The following is a 21,175-nucleotide window of genomic DNA, read 5'->3' as shown; positions in this document are numbered from 1 at the left end:
AAAAATTATAATTTTTTCCAGTTTCTTAAGCCCTTAAGAGCTACTGGCTCAATGTAGATAAAGTAACTATGAAACAACCAGTAAAAATTAGACTGTATTTTATTTTGTGAAGAACAGTGGAAAGTTGGCAAGAGGTAAGATTTTGCAGTGAAATAGGGAGGTGAACAAGTTGTAAATGACTCTAATATCTTCCAGATGGCATATTTTACTTGGGAACTGAGTTTAGAGTAATTAGAGGCATGTGAAATTCCTATAAATACTAAACTTCACCAGTTTGACACTAGAAAGCTCTTTCGTCTCTGAAGTCTTTAAACTGCTAAGTGTTTCTTTCCACCCCCCACTTAAAGTGGACATCATAGATTTGTAAATTTGTCTTACTTGACAGACAGAAACCTTTTTCCACTAAAAGATAGCATTTTTCTATGCCAAAAAGTTATGAACTGAAGTTCCTCACTGAAGAGGTTTAGAATTGAATGCTTCTTCCCAGAAGAGGTTTTGAATTTTATATACTGGGATCATTATATTATAATTTATTACAGTATGTGGCAAGCAGTGAAATCAGTGGAGTTTACCCTAACTTCAAGATCAAATCTTTTCATTGGTAAAATGTTTTTTGCAGATAGATATGCTGAAGACCTTAGCAGATGAATTTTGCTTTTACCTCCCCTAGGACATTGCAATACTAAAATGGCAAAACCTGGTCCACAACCTCTGCTTCTTCTTCATTTTCTGCATGACATCGTTACATTCATTCCTGGAGTGAATCCTGGTGTTCACATTCCTGTTGAAGAATTTTCCAGGTTTTATTTGGTGTAAATAGAATAGAACTAAGTAAATACAAGGCAAAATATTCTGTCACCACTTGCACCCTCTTCAGCCATATATCAGTGTAAACTGGCTGAGATCCATTGACATAAAGCGGCTAATCTCATTTGCAGCAGCTAAAGATCTGTCTACTGTTCTCAGTGGAGCTGTATAGATAAAAGTGCAGATATAATCTTGCTTATTTAGTTCAGATCTTCAGTTCTGCCAGTCCCAGGTATTCAAAAGGCATGAGCCAAACAACCAGAAGTGTGTGATAAGATGAAGGATAATCAGATTTTAAAATAGTAGCGATTATTTTTATTACTTCTGGGTTTTGAACTTTTATTGGTTAAGGTATGTTGTATTTCAGATTCCTCTGTTCAGCAGAGAATTAAAAGCTTAATTTTAAAATGGAAGGGCAAATCCCAAAGCATTAGATGATGCCAGAAACCGGTGTAATAATAAAACTGTTGCTAACATTAGTTGCAATCAAACTGTTACAGTGGGTAACCGTAGATCTTCATCCATGTCTTTGTTATATCTTTTCCCTTTTTCAATACAGCATTGTCTTGTACTAAAATAGATCCTCACTAGTTCATTCTTAATGGAGACCCACTGTCAGTTAATGGCATTAGTAAATTACTGAACAGTGGCCAAATCCCAATGGCCTTATTCCCAGAAATCTCTTAGGTTGACAGGACCTTTGTATGAGTAACTTCAGTGAATTTTGGCCCTGGGTGAAGACCACAAAAACACCAGCTCACAAAACACCAATGGAAACAAACCCCCCCCAACTGACAGGGATTTCAGTAGATTACAAATCGTTAATCGATTTGTATTTAAATATCCAGCACTTTAGAGAACTGTGGGATTCAGATGATATGTTGTCTCCCTTAGGGGCCTTCATCCGCACCATGAATCCAGTACAAGCAAAACCAGATTAAAAGCCTCCTGCCATGGGCATTCGCTCCCACCTCCGCCTTTCTCATGGAGTTTGTGCTGCCTGGCTGGTGCTAATTCAACTGTATCCGTGTGCACTTGCGGAGAAAGAGAGAAAGAGGGAAAGAGAGAGGGAGGGAGGGAGAGAGGGAGGGAGAGAGGGAGGGAGGGAGAGAGGGAGGGAGGGAGGGAGGGAGGGAGGGAGGAAGGAAGGAAGGAAGGAAGGAAGGAAGGAAGGAAGGAAGGAAGGAAGGAAGGAAGGAAGGAAGGAAGGAAGGAAGGAAGGAAGGAAGGAAGGAAGGAAGGAAGGAAGGAAGGAAGGAAGGAAGGAAGGAAGGAAGGAAGGAAGGGGTCACTTCACTCATCATGTCAAAGACAGACGTCCACACCAACAGTTGACTTGGGGGGACGGAGAAAGACTTCTGCATTGAGAAGACTGCAGTGTGTGGTGGGAGCGATCAGCCAGGCAGGAATACACCACGCAGGACCCTATGGCACCAAGCCCACTGGGAAGGGGCTAAAAAAACAAAAGACCCGGCGGTTCCCTGCGGTTCCCGTGCCTCCCGGTGCTGAGGGGGTACCCATGCCCCGCTCAGGCCTGGCGGCTGGCTGCAGACACAGCAGTCGCCCGGGGTCCCCCAAGGCCCACGTGGTGCTCGCACCTCCACCGAGGCGTGTTTTGAGGCCTGTGAGTCAGGAGTTATATCCCCTCCCGTGTGGCTACCGGCACTTTGCTGCCAGGGGAGGCTGGCCCGTGCCCGCAGGAGGGGGCTGCCCCTCCAGCACCCACCAGCCAGGTCACCTGGCCAGGCTGGGGCTGAGGAGGCCGCCGCGAGCAGTCAGGCTGCACGGAGGCTCGGGTGGAGACCGACCCGACAGACCCTTGAGGTTACAGGCAGAAAAACAGCCCATTTGGGGCTCAGTTTAATTTTTTATTTTTAACAGCGTGTACTTCCTTTTCCTGTTGCTAATAAAGCGGGGTGAGGGTTGGTGTCCCTCGAGTGCCTGCGGTTCTTAAGCTTCTATCTCTGGGCTCCAGACTGGCTTGTGCCACCATCACTGCGCTAAGTCCCACACTGCTGACCCTCAGTCACTAGTGGGGCACAACTCCATGGTGCAGAACAGCTCGAAACTCTTTATTTAGACTTCCTCTTGCAATGCCTTCTGTTCAGCTAAAATGGAGCTTTGCGAGGAATTTAAAAAAAAAAAAAATTATAAAATAAAGGCAAAAGAAAGATACATACTAAGAAGCAAGTGCTCAGAACTAAAGATAGTCTGACCAGGGTGGATCATTTGTGTCAGGGAGAGATTTAGCAGCTTGGTGGAAGTGAAATCAGAGTGATAAAAGAAACAGAGGGGTGGAAAATCTTTTCAGTCTAACAGGTGAATAACCAAAATACTCATAACCACCCCAGAGGTGCATATCATAGCCTACTATAGTAGGCTGCAGAAAAATACGGCATATTCAGATGGAAATTGTAGTTGTATATGCTTCACTGATTGTTGCATAAGGTAAAATGGCAGATATTTAGATTTCAGCTGAGTTCTGCATATGTCTTGGGAAGGAGTTTTTTTTAGGCAAAAGGCATAAGATCTCACTGCCCTAATAATAGGAAAATGTGTAGAAGCGGAGCGTAGCTTGGCAGAGCGGCTGGCTTCGGCAGCAGGCAGGGCTTTCCAGCGCTTTCACTTCATTTTCTGCGGTACAAGGTGCTATGGTGCACTTCGGGGGTCGCCAGCATGTTCAGAACCGAAACCAGACGTAAGCACTGTTAGCACCTACTAGAAACTGGAGTTCACCAAAATCTGAATTCTGCAGCTGTTTGTGTTTTTCATTGCCCAGTGCTCATTCTGTAAGTATTGCTTGGCCTTTTCCTCGAACCCACAACTTACACTTTCCAAAAAAAGAGCAAGTTTTTCGCAGTTCCTTCAAATATGTGTAGAGGAATCCTTAGATTCCCTCATCTTTCCGATGGGAATCTGTCCCAGACGTTGTTTTACTGAACCATCACACGAGGACCATCTAGTAATGGCATGCTCAGGCACGGGCTGGGAGGAGCAGGGGCAGCGTGGGAGCTCTGCGGCGCGCTTCAGCAGGCTCCCACGCGAGAGCCACGCCTGGTCCTCGCGCACCGCAGGGGGTGCGGGCAGAAAATGGGATGTCTGGAAAGACCCAGACAAGCAAAAAGGGAATGATTTTTTGCCTTGTGGCACAGTGGCTCCATGAACATATCTGCTGATTACCCCCTCTTCTGGGCAGGCGTCTCCTGTTTTCGCACGTGACCTCGTGCTCTAGTCGTTCACCTGAAACTACCCTCAACGGTTAGCGCCATGTTTATATTTACATCTCTGTGCCATAAACCCTAAAGGATTATAACATTACAAGAAATATTTGCCACACCATTGGCAGCAGTAACTGAGCGAAGAATTGCCAAGTGGGAAATCCAAATTTGCAAACTCAGTATTCTGGGCTGCGCGCCAAGACTGTCTGGGCGCTGTGGAGGTGACACGTTCAGTCTCCTCACAGGGATGCCAATGTGCCAACTGCATCCCTGGCACAGCATCTTCTCCTGACAAACTTACGGAGAACTGCTACCAAGTCCAGAGGGAGATGCAAGCTGCTTTCTGAGCTTCCTTGGCAGCAACTCCATTTTCAAGTTGTGACTGTACTGTCTCCTATTTACAAGAACAGTTGTTTGTGATACACTATGGTCTCCGGTAGGATTTTGAAAAGTGCAAAAATGACAGCGGGACATTGGTTTCCAAGTATGAACTAGTAAAATCCAGAGTAATTTCATTTCCCTGAGAAAAAAATAACACAGATACTCACAGCAGCCCAGATATCAGATGTTGCTGCCAGTGTGGGAGAATCCAAATCCATTTGTTAGCTGCCAAGTGAAAGGCACGATCCTTAGAATATGAAGTCTCTAGGGCTGATCGCTGAAGTTTCCCCTTTTCAAATCATGCTTTGTACGTATTGTCTTACAGCTAAACTTCTTTTCTGTCTGTCAGTAATTTTTCAAAGCAAAAGAAAAACCCTCCAGTCTTCCACAGGGCTGCATGACCTATAACTTGCAAAATCCATTAGAAGACAGCCTTTTAGTAACCAAATTGTGTCATTTACAATTGCACAGCAGCCAGAAGGAGCACCATAAATTACAGTTCTGTCATTATAAGGGACAATGGAAAGGTGTGGGCAGGCTACCACTATAAAGTAGGAAACCTAGGAGAGTGATAGAATTTAATTTGATTTTTTTTTTTGCCGAATTTACTCCATATAATTGCTACTTACAGGTTAATTATTTTTTTGGTTGTATACAAAAGACTTAATAAGGCTATAGAAGATTGTTTATTTTTAAAATATAGCAGAATAAAAATGCTGAATTCAAAACTTTTGTTGTTTTTTTTTTCTTCTTTATAGATGAGGTAAATAATCATACTTCAGAAATAGGGTTCTTCTTGATATTCATTTGAAAAAGTATGTACTGTTGAGGCTTGAGCAATGAATGGTGCCTGGGAAACTGGTGAAATAATGTCATCATGGAGAGAAGAGCAAAGACTGTCACGCAGATGCTGCGGTTTTATGTGGTTACTCTTTCTCTTTAATGAACGGTTAATTATTCGGAGGAAGGTTTTGTTAAAAATTTTCAACATTCATTTTTTCCCTAAAGTATAAAAACTAGCAGCCGGCATTCCTGAGTACTTCCAATAGGTTTTGCAAGGAACTTAGAGCTGGTATTCTTCAGGATATTGCTAAATGAAAAACAACAACAACAACAACAAAAAAACCCCAAAGAAAAACGATTCCGAGGTCTTTTTACAACTCTCCTCACAACTTTCAAATCCTGTTATACATATATCACAAAGAAATTACAGAAAAAACAAAACTCTATTTAAAAAAAAAAATGCAGGCTACTTAAAGTATCTGTAAAATTATCTCAGAAATTAACATTTCCACTTTGTATTTCCACCAGTCTGAATCAGGACAGTGAAGCTAACTAGCTGAGCAATTGCTACTAGAAAAATCAAATACATAAGAGGAAATGCAGTTAACACAGTATTTCACATATGTTAATGCTTACAGTTCCATCAGTGTCAGCTTTATTTTCTACTTGATATACACCAAAGCTGGCACACAATTTTAACTGATGAGGTAATGTCATTTTCAATTTAAGGAGCCTTAAGCCGTCCACTTTAACTAGTGATATCATCTTTGCAGTTGTCTCACGGGACTTCATGTAAACATAAGTAATGTGCCCTGGATGGTTTGGAGCAGAGTTGTTAAAAATGACATTGGTCATCATGAAGACATTTTTTTCCTTTGATCTCTTTAAAAATGTCAGACACACTTTATTGTCCTGTCGTTTTTAGCTCTTCCTTTTATATTAATGTGCTCGGAACATTTCAGTGAATGTAACGGCAGAATAAAGGTCTAAACAAATTAATGGCAACATTTTAACGTCAGTCGTAGTAGGATAATGAAAAGTAAATGAGATTGTCTGGCTAACAGCAACCCGTTAAATGAAACGGCAGCGCGGCTGAGGCACCAAGACGCGGGGGCAGAGAAAAGCCTCGCGCCGCAGCCTGAAAGAGTCCCGGAGCACAGCCCGGGCTCCCAGTGCCACCGCCTTTCGGAGAGGACTAGACTGATTCTACAGGTTGTGTCTGCTCCCCCTTCCTGTCCGGGGTCTGGTGAAATCGTCTGCTGATAAAGCTTAAAAACCAGCCCTGTCTCTGCACCTGCAGCCTCTGCCGCGCCGTGACTCTTCCGCTCATTTGTGTTCCCCGGCTGGCTCAGGACACCAAGCTCGCGGCTCTCCTCAGCCCTCCGAAACGAACCCGTCAGGCCAAGCCCCGCGTATTGGCACCTCCGGTGGCAGGGCTGAGGCACCCGAAGATGACTCTTGCTCTCAGGCAAAGTTTTCCTACCAATCATTATTGCGGTGTTATATGCTTTTCCTTACACAGTCCTTAGGAGCGAAGCGAGTAACCAGGGCAGGATTTAGCCCAGTCTGTTCCGTAATCACACGCTGTACAAACACGAATATTATGGTGTGCCTTTCTTGATTCAAATACCTAAGCGAAGACGATTTGTAATGAAACGGGTTTTGTCTGAGAAAAAACAAGTGCTGTGACTGACGTGTGGATTTTGTGATTTGCTCCAAACTGTTTGTCCAGCTAACAAGGAAAATAACAGATTTTTCTACCACTGCTCGGAAACATGGTGGAGTTTTGAACAAAATCTAATGTTGAGGGATTTATTTATCATTCTGCGGACATATGTTTGGAGGACAGCATATGGAAATCAAAGTATTGTTCATAAAGAGTTCCAGCTAAAAAGACATTTTTGAATTCATAACAGAACTTCACAGTTTGAAAAGGATGCCATGCATTATGTATTGATAACAACACTACACAGACAAAGGAACACAATTTAATAACACAGAATTGTGCTCATGAGATTTCCTTTTTTTTTGTTAATTGGTTACTTTAGCTGACATTGTCTGCAAGCATAATGGACACCATTCTTCCTAATAGTTCCATGTTGCCAGATGATGTCTACAGACATAATGTAGTCCATTTTAATTATTTCATTTTGCTTACATCTTTCAGCATAATGCATTTTCCAAGCAAGCTAGCATTTTTCTTGATTATCTATGTTGTGTTATGGTTTCTAAATTAATTAGTTCTCCTTCTTTCCTGGAAGTTAAAAGTTTCTTCCTTCCATTTATCTACCAGGTATGATTATGTTGAAGTGATTGATGGAGATAATGCTGAAGGACGCTTATGGGGAAAGTACTGTGGAAAAATTGCTCCCCCTCCTTTAGTGTCTTCAGGACCATATCTTTTTATTAAATTTGTTTCCGACTATGAGACACATGGAGCAGGATTTTCTATCCGTTACGAAGTTTTCAAAAGAGGTGAGAAACAATTCATTGTTATATCGCTCGTGACCTGTGATTTTTGCTTGCATCAAAAAGTTCACCGTAATTCCTTGGAACAGGGGCAATGCATGAAAATGCTTGAAAGAGAAAATTGTATTACCCTTGTCATGCCAAGGTGGGGCGTGTATTCAATGGGTGTAAATCGTTTTGAATCCAATGGGTCAGCTGCATCTGAGGATTGGCTCCTCTGGGTGTAATGTGATAGTCTTCATCAGCTGTTTCAACCATCTTAAAACCATTAGCTTTCTTCCTTTTTTGTGTGTGCGATAATAATTACCGTGTGATTTACAATGTTACTTCTTTAACAGCACTGTAACCTTCTGAGTCCTTGACTTATCTTGGTTAGTGTTCTGCTCTGAATTCCCAAGAGATGGCCGTGGGCTTGGAAAGGACGAGAGTACACATGGGCAGCAGATGATGATGATGTTGCTGTTGCTTTCACAAATCATATCTGGGAGATAAGCTATAGGAGAAACTCACACTGTTCACAGGCATGACCTGCTGGATGCTTGTGCCAGGCGTTCAGTGCCAGTGAGCACAGATACCTGTATAGGGCATGGAGAAAGCCCAGAGAAACAAACAGTCCAGGATTAACCAGACCTATAGAGAGTCCCTCTTTGGTAGCTCTCTTGCTGAGTCAATAGCTAGAAGGGCAGTAAGATCTTTTTTTTTTGCCATACACCTTCCCTATAGTTGGATGGAGAGAAATAATTCATATATTCCATGCCTGGAGAATACAGAACCAAAACTCATAATATATAAAAAGACAATAAGCTTAACTTTATAGAAAGAGATATTGACTTCCACATCAATGTTTAGGGTCATATTCACAAAAGCAGCTTAAACCTCCAAATTTCCAATGCACACCACTCCCAGCCAGTGCCCCATTTTCAGAATCAGTTAAAGACCCTTTTACAGACCTAAACCAGAGCCAGATTTTCAGCTGTGTTCAGCACACCCGCTTGGTGGCAGCTGTACTGTTAATGAGGAGAATCACAGTAGTGAAGTCTCTTTTTTATCGCATGTGATTGCTGCTCTGCACAGTGCTAATTGGGGCCATAGACCTCTTGTTCACCATCTTCCCTGTCTGTAAATCCACTCCTGGCTCCCAGAAATTCTTTTGGTGACCTTCAGGGTCACATTTTTTGAAAGAACTCAGCATCGAAATGACACCAAGCTTTCCTGAAAAAATATCTCTATTTGTTTTGGTGTCTTTAGGAGGCTAAACTCTTGAAACTGTGTCATGAAGTTTCTCAGTGCTTATATATACAGTACCATCTTCCGTAAAGAACAAGGCTGAAGCACAAGAAGTGCTGAAAGAATGATCTGTGAAACATCTATTTTAGCAACTGAGCATTTTCAAGAAAAAAGCTTTTATTTCTTTCCTAATAGTGTAGTGGCAACTCAGAGCTGACAGGAATGTTGTGTTTATTTCCTTGTGTGGTCATTTACGTCTCTCAATGATACACATTAACCATGTTAAGGTGGCGTTATGAATGTGATTTTACACACACAGAAGTCAGAGAAGTCAAAATTATGGCTCCCAGAGCAATTTTAACTCTAGTTCATCCCACGTAAACTGTATATTAAGGCAGGAAAGTTACCACTGAGTACACTGTTAGAAAATGCTGTGTGTACACAAAGGATACAACTTATAGTTGCGGTGGGAACACAGCCCTTTTTAATTTTTGAATTAATGCGTATATGCTATTCCAAATGCACATTTTAATATCTGTACCAAATAAAGCTGACCAGTTCACCGTGTTATGCAGGTGAATCTCAGTTGCTCACGCCAGACTAATATGCTTCGTTTTAGCATATTCACAATTTAGCTCATCATTTCCCAGGTATAAGAAGTATTAAAATGATCCCAAGGTCCTGTGGTGCTGAGCTGAAGGCTAAGCTGCATTCCAGCAGACAGTATATTTTTGCCCATTATTCCTGTCAAATCATCCTGGTTTTGAAAAGAGATACTGCATTACACTACCTGTGTCCTAAGCTGAATTTTAAACCTGATGCTTAAAGTGCCCCATGCCATGGAAATTGTAAGGAGACACCAGCCAGCACATGTAATGACTGCAATAAATGAAGTACGGGCTTTGAGAGTAGGAGCTGCCTTTCCTCCTCATTCAGCTCCTTAGCCACAAAGACACTGAAGAATTTGAAATGAAGAAACAATGTGAAGAAGTTGAATTCCAGACTAAAACATGAAACCCGTATTGCCCATCTGAAATGTTCATTGTTTTGGATTCGGCAGCCAGCCTATCTTAGGATGGATGAGGGGCCTATTCACTAGAAGAGGATCTACACGGTTCACATTCAACATTCCTCACTTTAGTCAACTAAATTTATGGTGTAAACTGGAAGAAAAGACAGTGTCAACCAAGAAGGCAAATGATTTTCTGGCTCAGTGACACCTTCAGAGACAAAATGAAATTATCTCCAAGGTCACATCTTTTTCTTTGCTCTCTGTATTGCTTCCTCTCTCTTTCCTTCAGCTCATATCTCTTCCTCTGTTTCATACACATGCCCACATGTAGTTTCTCCACCTCAGAAGTATCTATTCTGTCAGGTCTCTGCTAGAACCTTTTCTGCTACTTTTCCGTGAAGATCACCCTATGAGTTCCTCATAGTCTCAGTGTTTATTTAACTCCTGGAGCTTCTTCACAATGTCAGTAAAGGGTCAAAATCTGTGGAGGGCATTTTAGTGAGGCAGGTCTTCCAAAAACAGCTTTTGTTTCTTCCACCAGATTGACTTGAACATGTTTAAAACAAAGCAAGCTGGTATTGAGATACCATGTGTAAGCGTAAGGAGCCTGACGATTGTGCACTCACAGAGCCGGGATCTGTCTGTATCTAATAAAGCAGTAATGATCCTGGCTTACATTTTATATTGCATCTTTTATTGGATTCCAAGAGGAGTATAGAGCACTTTATGCTATGAATGGCATAGCAAAGCTTTTTTATCCTGGAAGAGCAGCTACTGGTCGGAGTGAGGAGCAACAACCAGAATATAACCCTCCCGTACATGACAAGGAGACAAGGGAATGACAGGGACAGAAGAGAAATATCCGACTAATGTGTAAGGAGGCGATTTAATTATAGGCAAAATGTAATTTCCCAAATTGGAATGGGTCAGGTTACGTGTGCATTAATATTTACATCTTCCAAAATATGCCATGAAGTGTTCTGAATATTGATGTGATAGCTCAAGCATTTTCTCTCAGTGTCTGTTGAAGGACAAAAATACCTGAACAGACTAAATTCATTCAGACCTCTCTCTTGAATGCTGAATTTAACTGGGAGGTGGCCAAATCTGTAGGGGGTAATATGTTTGGCACATTCACAAGGAAAACATTTTCTATGGTGAAATAAAAGTATTCATATATGCAACAAGCCAGACTGTTTTCTTTCAATGATCTGTGTTAAACATTGGAAATCCTCTAAGGCTCCTGACTATAGTCTTTAAGGATGCTGGGCATCCTCATCCAAACTGAAACCTCGCACACACTCATCCTCCAGCACTGACCTGCCTGTTGCAACCAGACTCTGTTGCCTGTGTCCTTCTACTTACGTCCAAAGACCTTCATCTGAGCCATCCTACTCAAACTTCCCAGGTTGGCTGCTATCCACCAATGCCCCAAATCCTGTAAATCACTTTCCATTAAATTTGGAGTGTCAAAAGGCAGAGAGGGGTACCTAGGCTGACCTTGTGGGAGGATGTGTGGGCAGTGCCTGCGGCTGACTTCTGAGCACACCTGCAGATGTGGGATCCACAGGGAGGATTCCTGAGGGACCTAAATAAAGGAGAAATGCGATCTGTCAACAAGAGAGGGACTCCAGTTTTAGTCCCCTGTATTCACAAAAGCAAATCCAGGGATATGGCCTTTTATACCCTTGCACCTTTACTGCCACTTCCGTGCTCCGCCAAGAGCACTGTTTGGAGCATCCCATTATGCCATGGTGGGGACATCAGGGAAAGCTGGTGTGTCAACATTGACATTAGGTGACTTCTAGCAACACTGCCTCTAATCACACAGTTTATCATGCCTGCACTAACAGCAACATTTTACTGGTGCACCTGTGTCAACACCACTCAGAATGAGTCACTCACCCTTGGTACATGTACGAATTACCTTTCACATTTAGTTTGTCAAGGAGGCATAGGTCACATCTGGCAGAGTTACTGAGTCAATGCTCCAGGAATCCGAAACCACTACTCCCTCTACTGAATTCACTCACCCGCTTTTGTAAAAAATTCTATTTTACCAATAAAAGCCTGTCAGCCATAAGATTTAAAGATTTGAGCTTGAAGGGGCTATAATTATTTCTCTAGGGCTCTGTCGAGATTTCTGCAGCTTACACTTTCATTGTTCCCACATGACTTTGTATTTGTCATAATTTTTTCTAGAGCTGGTACAAGTTTTCATATTGTTCCATACAAATTGAAAATTAGAGATCAGACAGTATATGTGAAATGTGCTTTAAAACCTGACTATCAATAATAGGAACAAGCTGGCTGAATGATTAATGCAACGATTAAAATGAGGTGTTTCATTGAAAAGCCACCTTTGCTGCTGGAGAGACAATACGACCTAATTTGTTTTCCAGCTAACTACTTTGCTTAGTAGCACAGTGTTAACCCAGGTGATTTTTCTCTTTCTTTTACAGGACCTGAATGTTCCAGAAACTTTACGGCATCAAGTGGAGTCATAAAGTCCCCTGGATTCCCTGAAAAATATCCTAATAGCCTTGAATGCACTTATATTATCTTTGCACCAAAGATGTCGGAGATTATACTGGAATTTGAAAGCTTTGAGCTAGAACCTGATTCAAATACTCCAGGGGGAGCGTTCTGTCGCTATGACCGATTGGAGATCTGGGATGGATTCCCTGACGGTAAGAGAAAAATGGACTGTGATATGCATAACCATTACTCTACAGTGGGCTGCAGAAGGCGTAGTCTCATTTATTTAAATGTCATAGTAGAGAGGTTCTTGCTTGATTTATGTAAAAAGAGTTGAATTAAAGAGAAATAGGGAAAATGCTCTGTGAGTTCATTCAGTAAAGCCTATCATAGTGTGAATGGGATTTTTTATGAAATATGTTGAATTTTGAACAGTTGGCTTGGGGGAAACCTCTCTTTTTAGAGGGAATGTGTGATGGACCTGCTAGGCTAAATTAAATTAAATATGAAGCCTTATAATGGGTCCCCAGACTTCCACAGCTAACACACAAGTATTGTCCAGAAATTTCCAACGACTTGCACAAACTGGACTTCAGGTACTAACCCTCCAGCTTGTGGAGGAACCAAGTTACAGATCAGCTGTCAAAGCAGAGAATTTTTTTGCCAGGGAAAGCATGGTGTCCATACAACTGAAATTATAGTGACTAAATGATTAGCCAGGTTAGGAAATAGTCAATGAGTTATTCATTCGGTTAGCTTTGGCAATTGGGCACTGCAGGGTTCCTCCCTTACTGTGCTCTCTCTTCCAGCAGTATAAGCAAATCCAAAGGTTTTATCTTAATTTGTTAATTTATAATCTCTGATTAGCTGGGCACATGTGTCAGGGTGGGTGTGTTGGATACCCTTCTGGAACTTACTTCTCTGCCATGTCAGTAATTTTCCATTTAGTTGTTGACCACACTTGACCTTGTGCAAATTCACTAAGTGCATAGCTAGATATTAGCTAAGCCTGTAGAGCCAGCGGGCCCTCATTTCACCCTCTGCCCAATCTCATATCCCTGTTTTACACTGAGACTGATGGACAAAATAGCTGCATGATTCCTCTATTTTTCTCATATACGGCAATGAGTCCGCAAGATCCAAGTCACCTCCAGGTAGGGCAGCCATGTGCCAGTTCTCCAAGGACCTCAGCTCAATAGGCTGCGGCTCCAGCCTAAGAGGGACTGTTCAAGCTGAATGCCTAAGCTTTAGGGTGCCCAAATGCCTATATGAATTGTGCAAACAGCTATGTAAAACTGATTGTTTGTGATGCCTACTTCACTGTTTCTATGTATGGCATAAGCTGATAAAGGGAAGCATATTGAGGCTGTCCTTTTTCTTCCTAATTTTGTAACTTGTAGCAAAATTCAACAACTGAAGATTTATGTTGTTTGTGTTGGGCACCAATTACAGCTATTTCAGTTTTCCACTGGTGTGATAATCCATATTAACAGATATTTTCTTTGCTTTTATGAACAGCAGTGGCAGTTTCTACAAACTACTAATCTTACATTAATATTTCAGTTAAATGAAAACATATAAAGTAAGGAACATATTTTAATAACACAATTAAACTTGCCTGTTTTCCTAGATGAATCCCCAATATAATTTTAATTAAAGTTTTTATTGATGCTGCGGTAAATAGGTATGTGCTTTTTAATGTATATTTGGTTTTCCTTTTTGTTTTATGCTTAATGGGCTTATCATGGCTCTTTTCAATCGACACCAATAAATAACGGAGAAAGACCCATAACAGTAGCTGAAAGACTATTTAGTATTTAATGCCTCAGTTAGGAAAACATTGTTGTAACACTGCAATAATGATGTCTGGAACATTTAATAACAGGTTTATTTGTGTATAGGCCAAATCTGTCCAAGCTGAATTTCTGTAGAACTTGCATTTAAACTGACATATGAAAAGATGATCCAATCAATCAATTTATGTGCAATATTACCAAAATGAAATGCATTATTATTAGTGTCAGAGGGTTTCAAAGCCATAATTTCCTGGTTCAAGAAAGTGGCTGAGCCATACTGGAGAGCAATTAACAGCAGGCATTATCAGCCTTCCAGTTCCCTCACAAACTGTCCAAACCCAAAATGATCCTGACATCCAATAAGGGTTTTTACATGTTTGTAAATATTCAACTGAATTTGTAGACTAGAAAGAAGTGTTTCCTTAGATACAAACTGTTGGAGGTTGAGGCAGTTGTAAGGAAATGTTTGCTGCATCATTTCACTGCAGGACGATCCTTAGCTGTCAGTCTCACTTGTTTAACTTAACACTACAAAGGCAGAGAGGATGCGATTACTTCTCTATAAATGCATCACAGGATGAATCCCTGGGAGGGAGAAGAACTGTTTCAACCGAAGAGCAAAGCTGACACAAGAAACCACTGATATGACCTGGCCATAAACTGAAAATAGAAATTAAATGTTTCTAGATATCAAAAAGAGAGTATACAGATAATTTTGGAAGAAAAAAAAAGGAGAAAGGAAGGCAAAATAAATCTAATTTTCATCCACATGGAAGTAGTAAATTTCTGAAAATTATTAGACAGTATGTTTGCCTTTGATGAAGGGAAGCTCACCCAAGGTGAGTCTTTCAGCCATTTGTCCATTTTCCTTTAGTCCGTGAAAAAATATTCTGAACCTCCATCTACACTATTAACTAAAACAGAGCCAAGGCACGGTTATGTGTACTTCTTAACTGCGGGCACACTCCCTTGCACAATTTTAGCCCACATCAGCTTGCACTTTCCCAAGCAATTCCTAAGCATAATTTGGAGGACAGCGAAAGCTGGGCAGCGTTCCCAGCCGGCACGTTGGACACGGCCATCCTGCCTCCGAGGGAAGGGCCCTGTGGGAGTGAACTGTGTCACACGGGGAGTCTGGTCCCAGGAACAGTCCCTGGCCACTGGCAGCAGGTCTGGAGAGTGGTCCCTGGCCTGCTCTATGTAGTGATATAGACATAGCCATAAAAAAGCAACCTATTTTGCTTTGTTGCACTGCATTGCCTCTCACATGCCCAGTTGTGTTAGAGGTTAAAGCCCTTACTGCACTGCACTGATATAAACAAGAAGTAGAAGGATTTTTTAAATGCTTGGAAAAAATTATACCCTTCAGTTCAAACCCCCTGCTCCACAGCAACACAGCTGTGATTTGCCAAGGTGATGGCAGTTCTTAATAGGACATGGAGAACAGTTTGATGGAAAATAGTTGTGGCTGCAGCCAGCGCAGAATTAGATGGACAGCCCCCTGAACGTGCTGCTCTGACCCAGCTCGGGAAACCTGGTGTCAATATTTGAGCCAGGCACCTTTAATCCCCCCATTCTCAGCAGAGAACAGCACCCCACTGATTTGTCTCTGATATCTACTTTAAGGCAGTTAATGGAGCTCTAGAGATGTTTATCTCATTGACTGTACTGGCAGCTGTGGATCACTAACGTAGACGTAAATTTGAGGTACATAAGTTAGAGCAGATGAAATCCACCATAAGTGGAAAATGTTTTCACTGTAGAGTTTGATCAGCTACAGTCACCGGAGATCAGCAGGAAATGAATTTGCTGTTTTCTACAGTTGTGATTTTTTTCCTTCCTCCCCAAAAAAAGAGAAAAAAAAAAAAGTTCTCTTAAACAAATTTTCACAATGATGTTGAAAAGAATGTGTCAAAATCAGCATGCTTCCATTTACATTTTGTTTCTATGTAACTGCCATTTTTCTCATGGAAAACAATTTTCTGTTAGAGAATTTCCTAGCAACTATAACAGTCATTTGCGATGACGTTAATCCTGAAATGCTCTGTCACAATCAGGGAGTCCTCAGCCTACCTGGTTGCCCTTTCAGTGGATTGAATCTGGCAAGTGTTGAGTACTTGCGTCTTGATTCTGAAAAACATGTGCTTATCTTTGAAGCATGTGGGCAGTTAGATTAGATTGACTTCAAAAGGAATTCACCAAGGACACTTACGGGTCTGAAGTTAAACACTGGTGTAAGTGTTTTGCTGGTTCAGGAGGGGAATGGTAGGCATTCAGGAATGCCTCAAACCTAGCATTTTGTTTCTGCATAACTGCATGCCAAGGACACCCTTTGGTCTCTGTTTTAAAACAAAGCAGTAAGTGAAACAAACCCTGTTGGAGAGTGTTTGAGAACTAGAGGTGCATGTTGCAAATATTGCACAGAAAAGGGACCATGGTTTGAAGGAGATAACAGGTGGAGTGGGAGCAGGGGAGCGAGTAGATCACAGAAGAAAAATATGTGATTTGCATCAATGAACTAGACACCAAAAACGTCTTTGCCCAAGGCACAAATATACCTCAGCCAGCCTCGCTGAGAACAGGCCATTGATGACTTTGAAGAAAAATAGCCCACTCAAAACCAGGACTAGCTTAAGTGATGAATTGCACATATTCATCACGCAGCTCTCTCTGAAGCTCTATAGACTGTCTTATAGGGGCTCAAAAGTAATTTAAAGAAGTTTACATATGGTTTGAGAACCACAGGCTAAGCATTGCTGCTTCGGTCAATACCACAAGAGCCTCCACTGAATTACAGAGCAAAACAGAACACTTTACTTCAGTTGTTAACATCAGTGCAAATGAAAGTTGCTATTAATCTAGGTGTGTTTCTCCTCTGTTGTGATTGCTTTCTACATTCTTGTGAGAAGCTCTTCAGATACAAGAGTATACACAACCACAGTGTAGGTGACTACTGCGCTGTGAGGATGGGATTCATTTCTCAGTTATTTTCTCTTTAGCATCCTAAATTGAGTGTAAATGTTTTGTCACTAATAATCATACTGCTGTGAAAATACTGTCCACAGCACACCAGCATAATTTACAGACCAGCTTTAAAATTCAGTAAAATGGCTCTATACTATAACATTTCTTTTAATATTTTAGACGTCTGATACACCATTTTTCTTTGCTTGTGTTTCGTTGGGGGGGGTTAAAATTAGTTCAAAAAGGTAAGATTTCAAATGGGTGGGCAAATGTGTATTTCAATAAGTCTCAAGATTTCCTGATACCAATACTTTCTGTCCAGAAGGGCAAACAGTAGAAAAGAAAAGAAGAATTAGTAAGGATAGGGTTTATATTTAGTCTTAAACCACCAGCCATATTCTATACATTCCAGACTCAGATTCTGTAAACCTTCAAACACACGTATTAAGAATAATCAAGGATTTACTGAAGTTCTAGAATTAGACTCTGCAAGTTGGGAAAAGCTTGCACAGCAGGTTTCTTAGTTGCCCCTCTACCTTTTAACCTGAAGTTTACTTAGTTTTCCACTGTATCATACTATGCCACTGGGAAGAGGAGCCCAGGTCCCAGAAATAGCTACCACATGGGCAGTCAAATGAAGCGGCTGGCTCACCGAAATGCCTTTGTTCTGCAGGTAATGTAGAAGTGTCCTTGAGTGAGAACATTTCCAAGTGACTCGCGTTTGGAGTAGGCCTTCCTACAGAATGCTGACAAAATGACATGATGGTCTATAGGTAAAGGCTGCAAAGAGCTTTGTGGACCTAAAGACTTCTCAGGATCTGCCACCCTAAAATTCCCATTTGGAACTGTATATGTCTATTATGAAAGCCCATCGCGGTTCGTAAGGACGGGTCAGAGGAAGATGGTTAAAAAAAAGCAGTGGCATAGTCTACCTAAGCAGACAGCAGTATCATCCTCTTAATGATTGCACAGATGGTGTTCCCCACACAGCATTTATTTGATGTGGTGACACCTGAAACATTTGATAATTTATTGTCATTCAAAAGTTTCCAAGATTTGAACAGAAAAAAGGATAACTTTGTGTTAGGAATTTATTCAAGAAGAATAAGAATCCCTATTTCATCCAGTTCTGCTCAGATCAATACCGTATTACCTCAGTAGGCTAAGGTTTACATGTTGTGCAAAAATATTCAATACCTCTTTGTGTCATATTCTGCAAGTTTTAACTCTTGTGTCTACACAGCTAGCAAGGGGAATAGTACTCTAACAGCAGGGACAATCTGTAGAAGACTGAAATGCAGAATCACTAAATATGTCTTAAAAATTATAAACCAGTGAGTCATGGGGAATCTTAAAGCCTGTCTGCTTTAAACAAAGTTCTCTTCTGTTTGTCATTTCAAAGAGGCTTCCCTACAGGAAATGGGAGGAGGGAGGCTCAGAGTGCCATAACATGGTGGCCTTATCCTCCCTATTTTCTTGCAGTTCAGAGCAACATCAGCAGCTATAATGTTGAAAGACCATCACGGCAAGAAGCAGGATCAGAGTTGTTTGCACATAGAAAATGCAAAGAAAAAAAAAAAACCCTGCAGCAATTGGAGTGGGGGCATTATTTTGTGTTTTTAAAAAGCCACTAATGTTAACAGTCTAAAACAACTTTCTCACTCCAAATAATAAAACAGTAAAGCTTTAATTATTTCTAGGGCGAGGAAGAATTCAAGTTATATCCTCTATAGGGCGTTTCGTTCTATCAATACTGCACTGGACAACCTTGGTGGAAAAGGGCTGAACTGGCAATTATTTTAAGATGCCACGGTATTGCCAAGGCAACTGAAGACTCACTATGGCCAGAATATGGATAGAAAAGCACATGCTGGCAGCAAGAGCTATAACATCTGAGCTCCCTCTTTCTGGCAGCTCTGGGGCTTTACAGAAATGTGTAGCTTACATAATAAAGTTATTCCAAGCTGTTTTAAAAGAGTTCTGTTTTACTTGTTGGAAAATACCAATAAATTACTACAAAATTATGTTAGCTGAGGATTTTCTTTGAACTGTGAATAATTAGGATATATAAACATTTTATATTTTAAACTGAAAGTGAAATGGGCTTCCTAGAGGAGAAATGACAAGGTGTTAATTTAAGCCTGGAAAGCCAGTGGTGTAAGCATTAGAATGACATCTTATGATTATTTTCATGATTGACTCCGTGGGTGGGTTGTAACATTACCTTTTCTTATTGTTTGTAAGCACAGAGGTACTACTGTTCAACAGCCTAGGGACCTATCTGTCGGGAATGCTCAAGTGCTAGAAGGCCACGTACGTTGGTTGTGAATTGAGTAGCTTAATCAAGGAAAAAGATTATCTCATTGCACAGGAAATCCAGAAAAATATCGTGAGCTGGTTTATACATTCTAACACTGAGCAAGCTCATACATGTGTGTATGTGCCTGTGTTCTGTGACATGGAGATATATCTAAGACATCCTTTGCTCTTTTGAAAAGATTAAAATTTTCCTCTTGAATTCTTTTACAGTATTCTTTAGTATTGAGCCTATGGGCAAGAGATCCATGAGAGTGTGCTGAAAACCTAAATAGGAGAGGATAAAAAGTCATCAGTCATAGCCTCAATATGAATGCAAAAATGTTTTTCTAAGTTGTTTATAAAAATAACAGATTATCTGCAGTATTGAGCATAAAACCTGGAAGGTGCTGTTTGAACTCCTAGTCCCAGAGCATCTTGTAGACTGGGTGGGCAAATCAGGGCATTTAGATGTCCTTGGCATAAATAGGTGCTTCGATCACACTTTGGAAAGTACTTTTGGTATTTTGTACGTGTAATTTTGTGCACTGTTGCCCTCTCTGCACACTTTAAAGGACACTTTTTGAAATCCTGATTCTTTACATTTTCAGAGGTTTATGGAGTGCTATCTGGAACATTTTAGAAGTAAGATTACTAGAGTAGGATAAGCAATTTATTGTTCACTGCTAAGTTATTGATGAGATTGTGATTTTGAACTGTTATAGAGGTTCACTGCTTCCTGCTGAGGGACTCTCTTTAGGAGGTTATTGTAGTGGCATCTATTGTAGTAGAACTGGTAGTTTACCATTATATCCTGTCTTTTTGCAGTTGGCCCGCACATAGGACGTTATTGTGGGCAGAACAACCCAGGACGTGTCCGGTCTTCAACAGGGATTCTTTCAATGGTATTTTACACCGACAGTGCAATAGCAAAAGAGGGATTCTCAGCAAACTACAGTGTGTCACAGAGCAGTGTATCAGAAGGTCAGTATTTATCTATCCTACAGAACTTCTTGGAAAATATTCTCCGTCATGTCTTCTTGCACACCAGGTGTTGCATGAAACTTTAAAGAAACCTTAAATAAATAAGATGGTGGGTAAGGGTTGGTTCTGTTTTGCCTTTTTTTTTTTAAAGAGCAGCTGCCCTTTGAAAAGCAGCGCAAGAAGCAGAATTCTCCTTACGATTTTATTCCACAGTATTGCCAGGAAGTTGGGATAATTATTGTGAAAAACTGTGCTGACCAAGGAAATGCAGGAATGCAGAGCAATTGAACACTTGCTTTAAAACAATGAAACATGAACAATGAATGCACTATCCAAAGCCTTCTTTTATTACATAGAATAAGCTTTGATGATCGATTTCTTGAATAAAAAGAACCCATTTAATATATGTGCTCTTGTTAAAGCATTTCATAAGCTATCTAAGCTTTGTTCTCTGTCTCGTATTTTTTTCCCAATTGCCTCATTTTCATGCTTACCCTCTGGACAGAGAAAGAAACAAAGTGAGGGAGACACAGGAAAATAACAGGCTGTGTTATACCATGTCCTTGCAGATTTCCCTGCTTTGGTCAATGATTAAACAGGCACTTTAAATCAAACTCTCTCTCCTTTCTGCGACTTACTGAGTTTTGAGCAAATTCACCCAGATTTGATGTATTTGTTTAGTCAAAGAAGGAACAAAAGAAAAATCAGTGAACTGCAATTATCCCTGTTACTCCCCACCTCTCCTCTGCCCTTTGCCTTTT

At 41.0% G+C, this 21,175-nt stretch overlaps 1 protein-coding gene across 1 annotated transcript in view; it reads left to right on the top strand.

The window, feature by feature from the left end:
* Positions 1-21,175, top strand: part of NRP1 (neuropilin 1) — a gene marked incomplete at its 3' end in the record, with an annotated part of 111,412 nt that overhangs the window by 39,222 nt on the left and 51,015 nt on the right. The window contains exons 3-5 of the mRNA XM_082014725.1: positions 7,483-7,664; positions 12,360-12,587; positions 20,259-20,414. Coding sequence (XP_081870851.1) covers positions 7,483-7,664; positions 12,360-12,587; positions 20,259-20,414 — 566 coding nt within the window. The remainder of the gene's footprint in view (positions 1-7,482; positions 7,665-12,359; positions 12,588-20,258; positions 20,415-21,175) is intronic.

Source organism: Phaethon aethereus (assembly GCF_964289735.1).
Source record: "Phaethon aethereus genome assembly, chromosome: 2".
Classification (NCBI taxonomy): domain Eukaryota; kingdom Metazoa; phylum Chordata; class Aves; order Phaethontiformes; family Phaethontidae; genus Phaethon; species Phaethon aethereus.
This window is presented reverse-complemented; position numbering and strand designations above follow the sequence as displayed.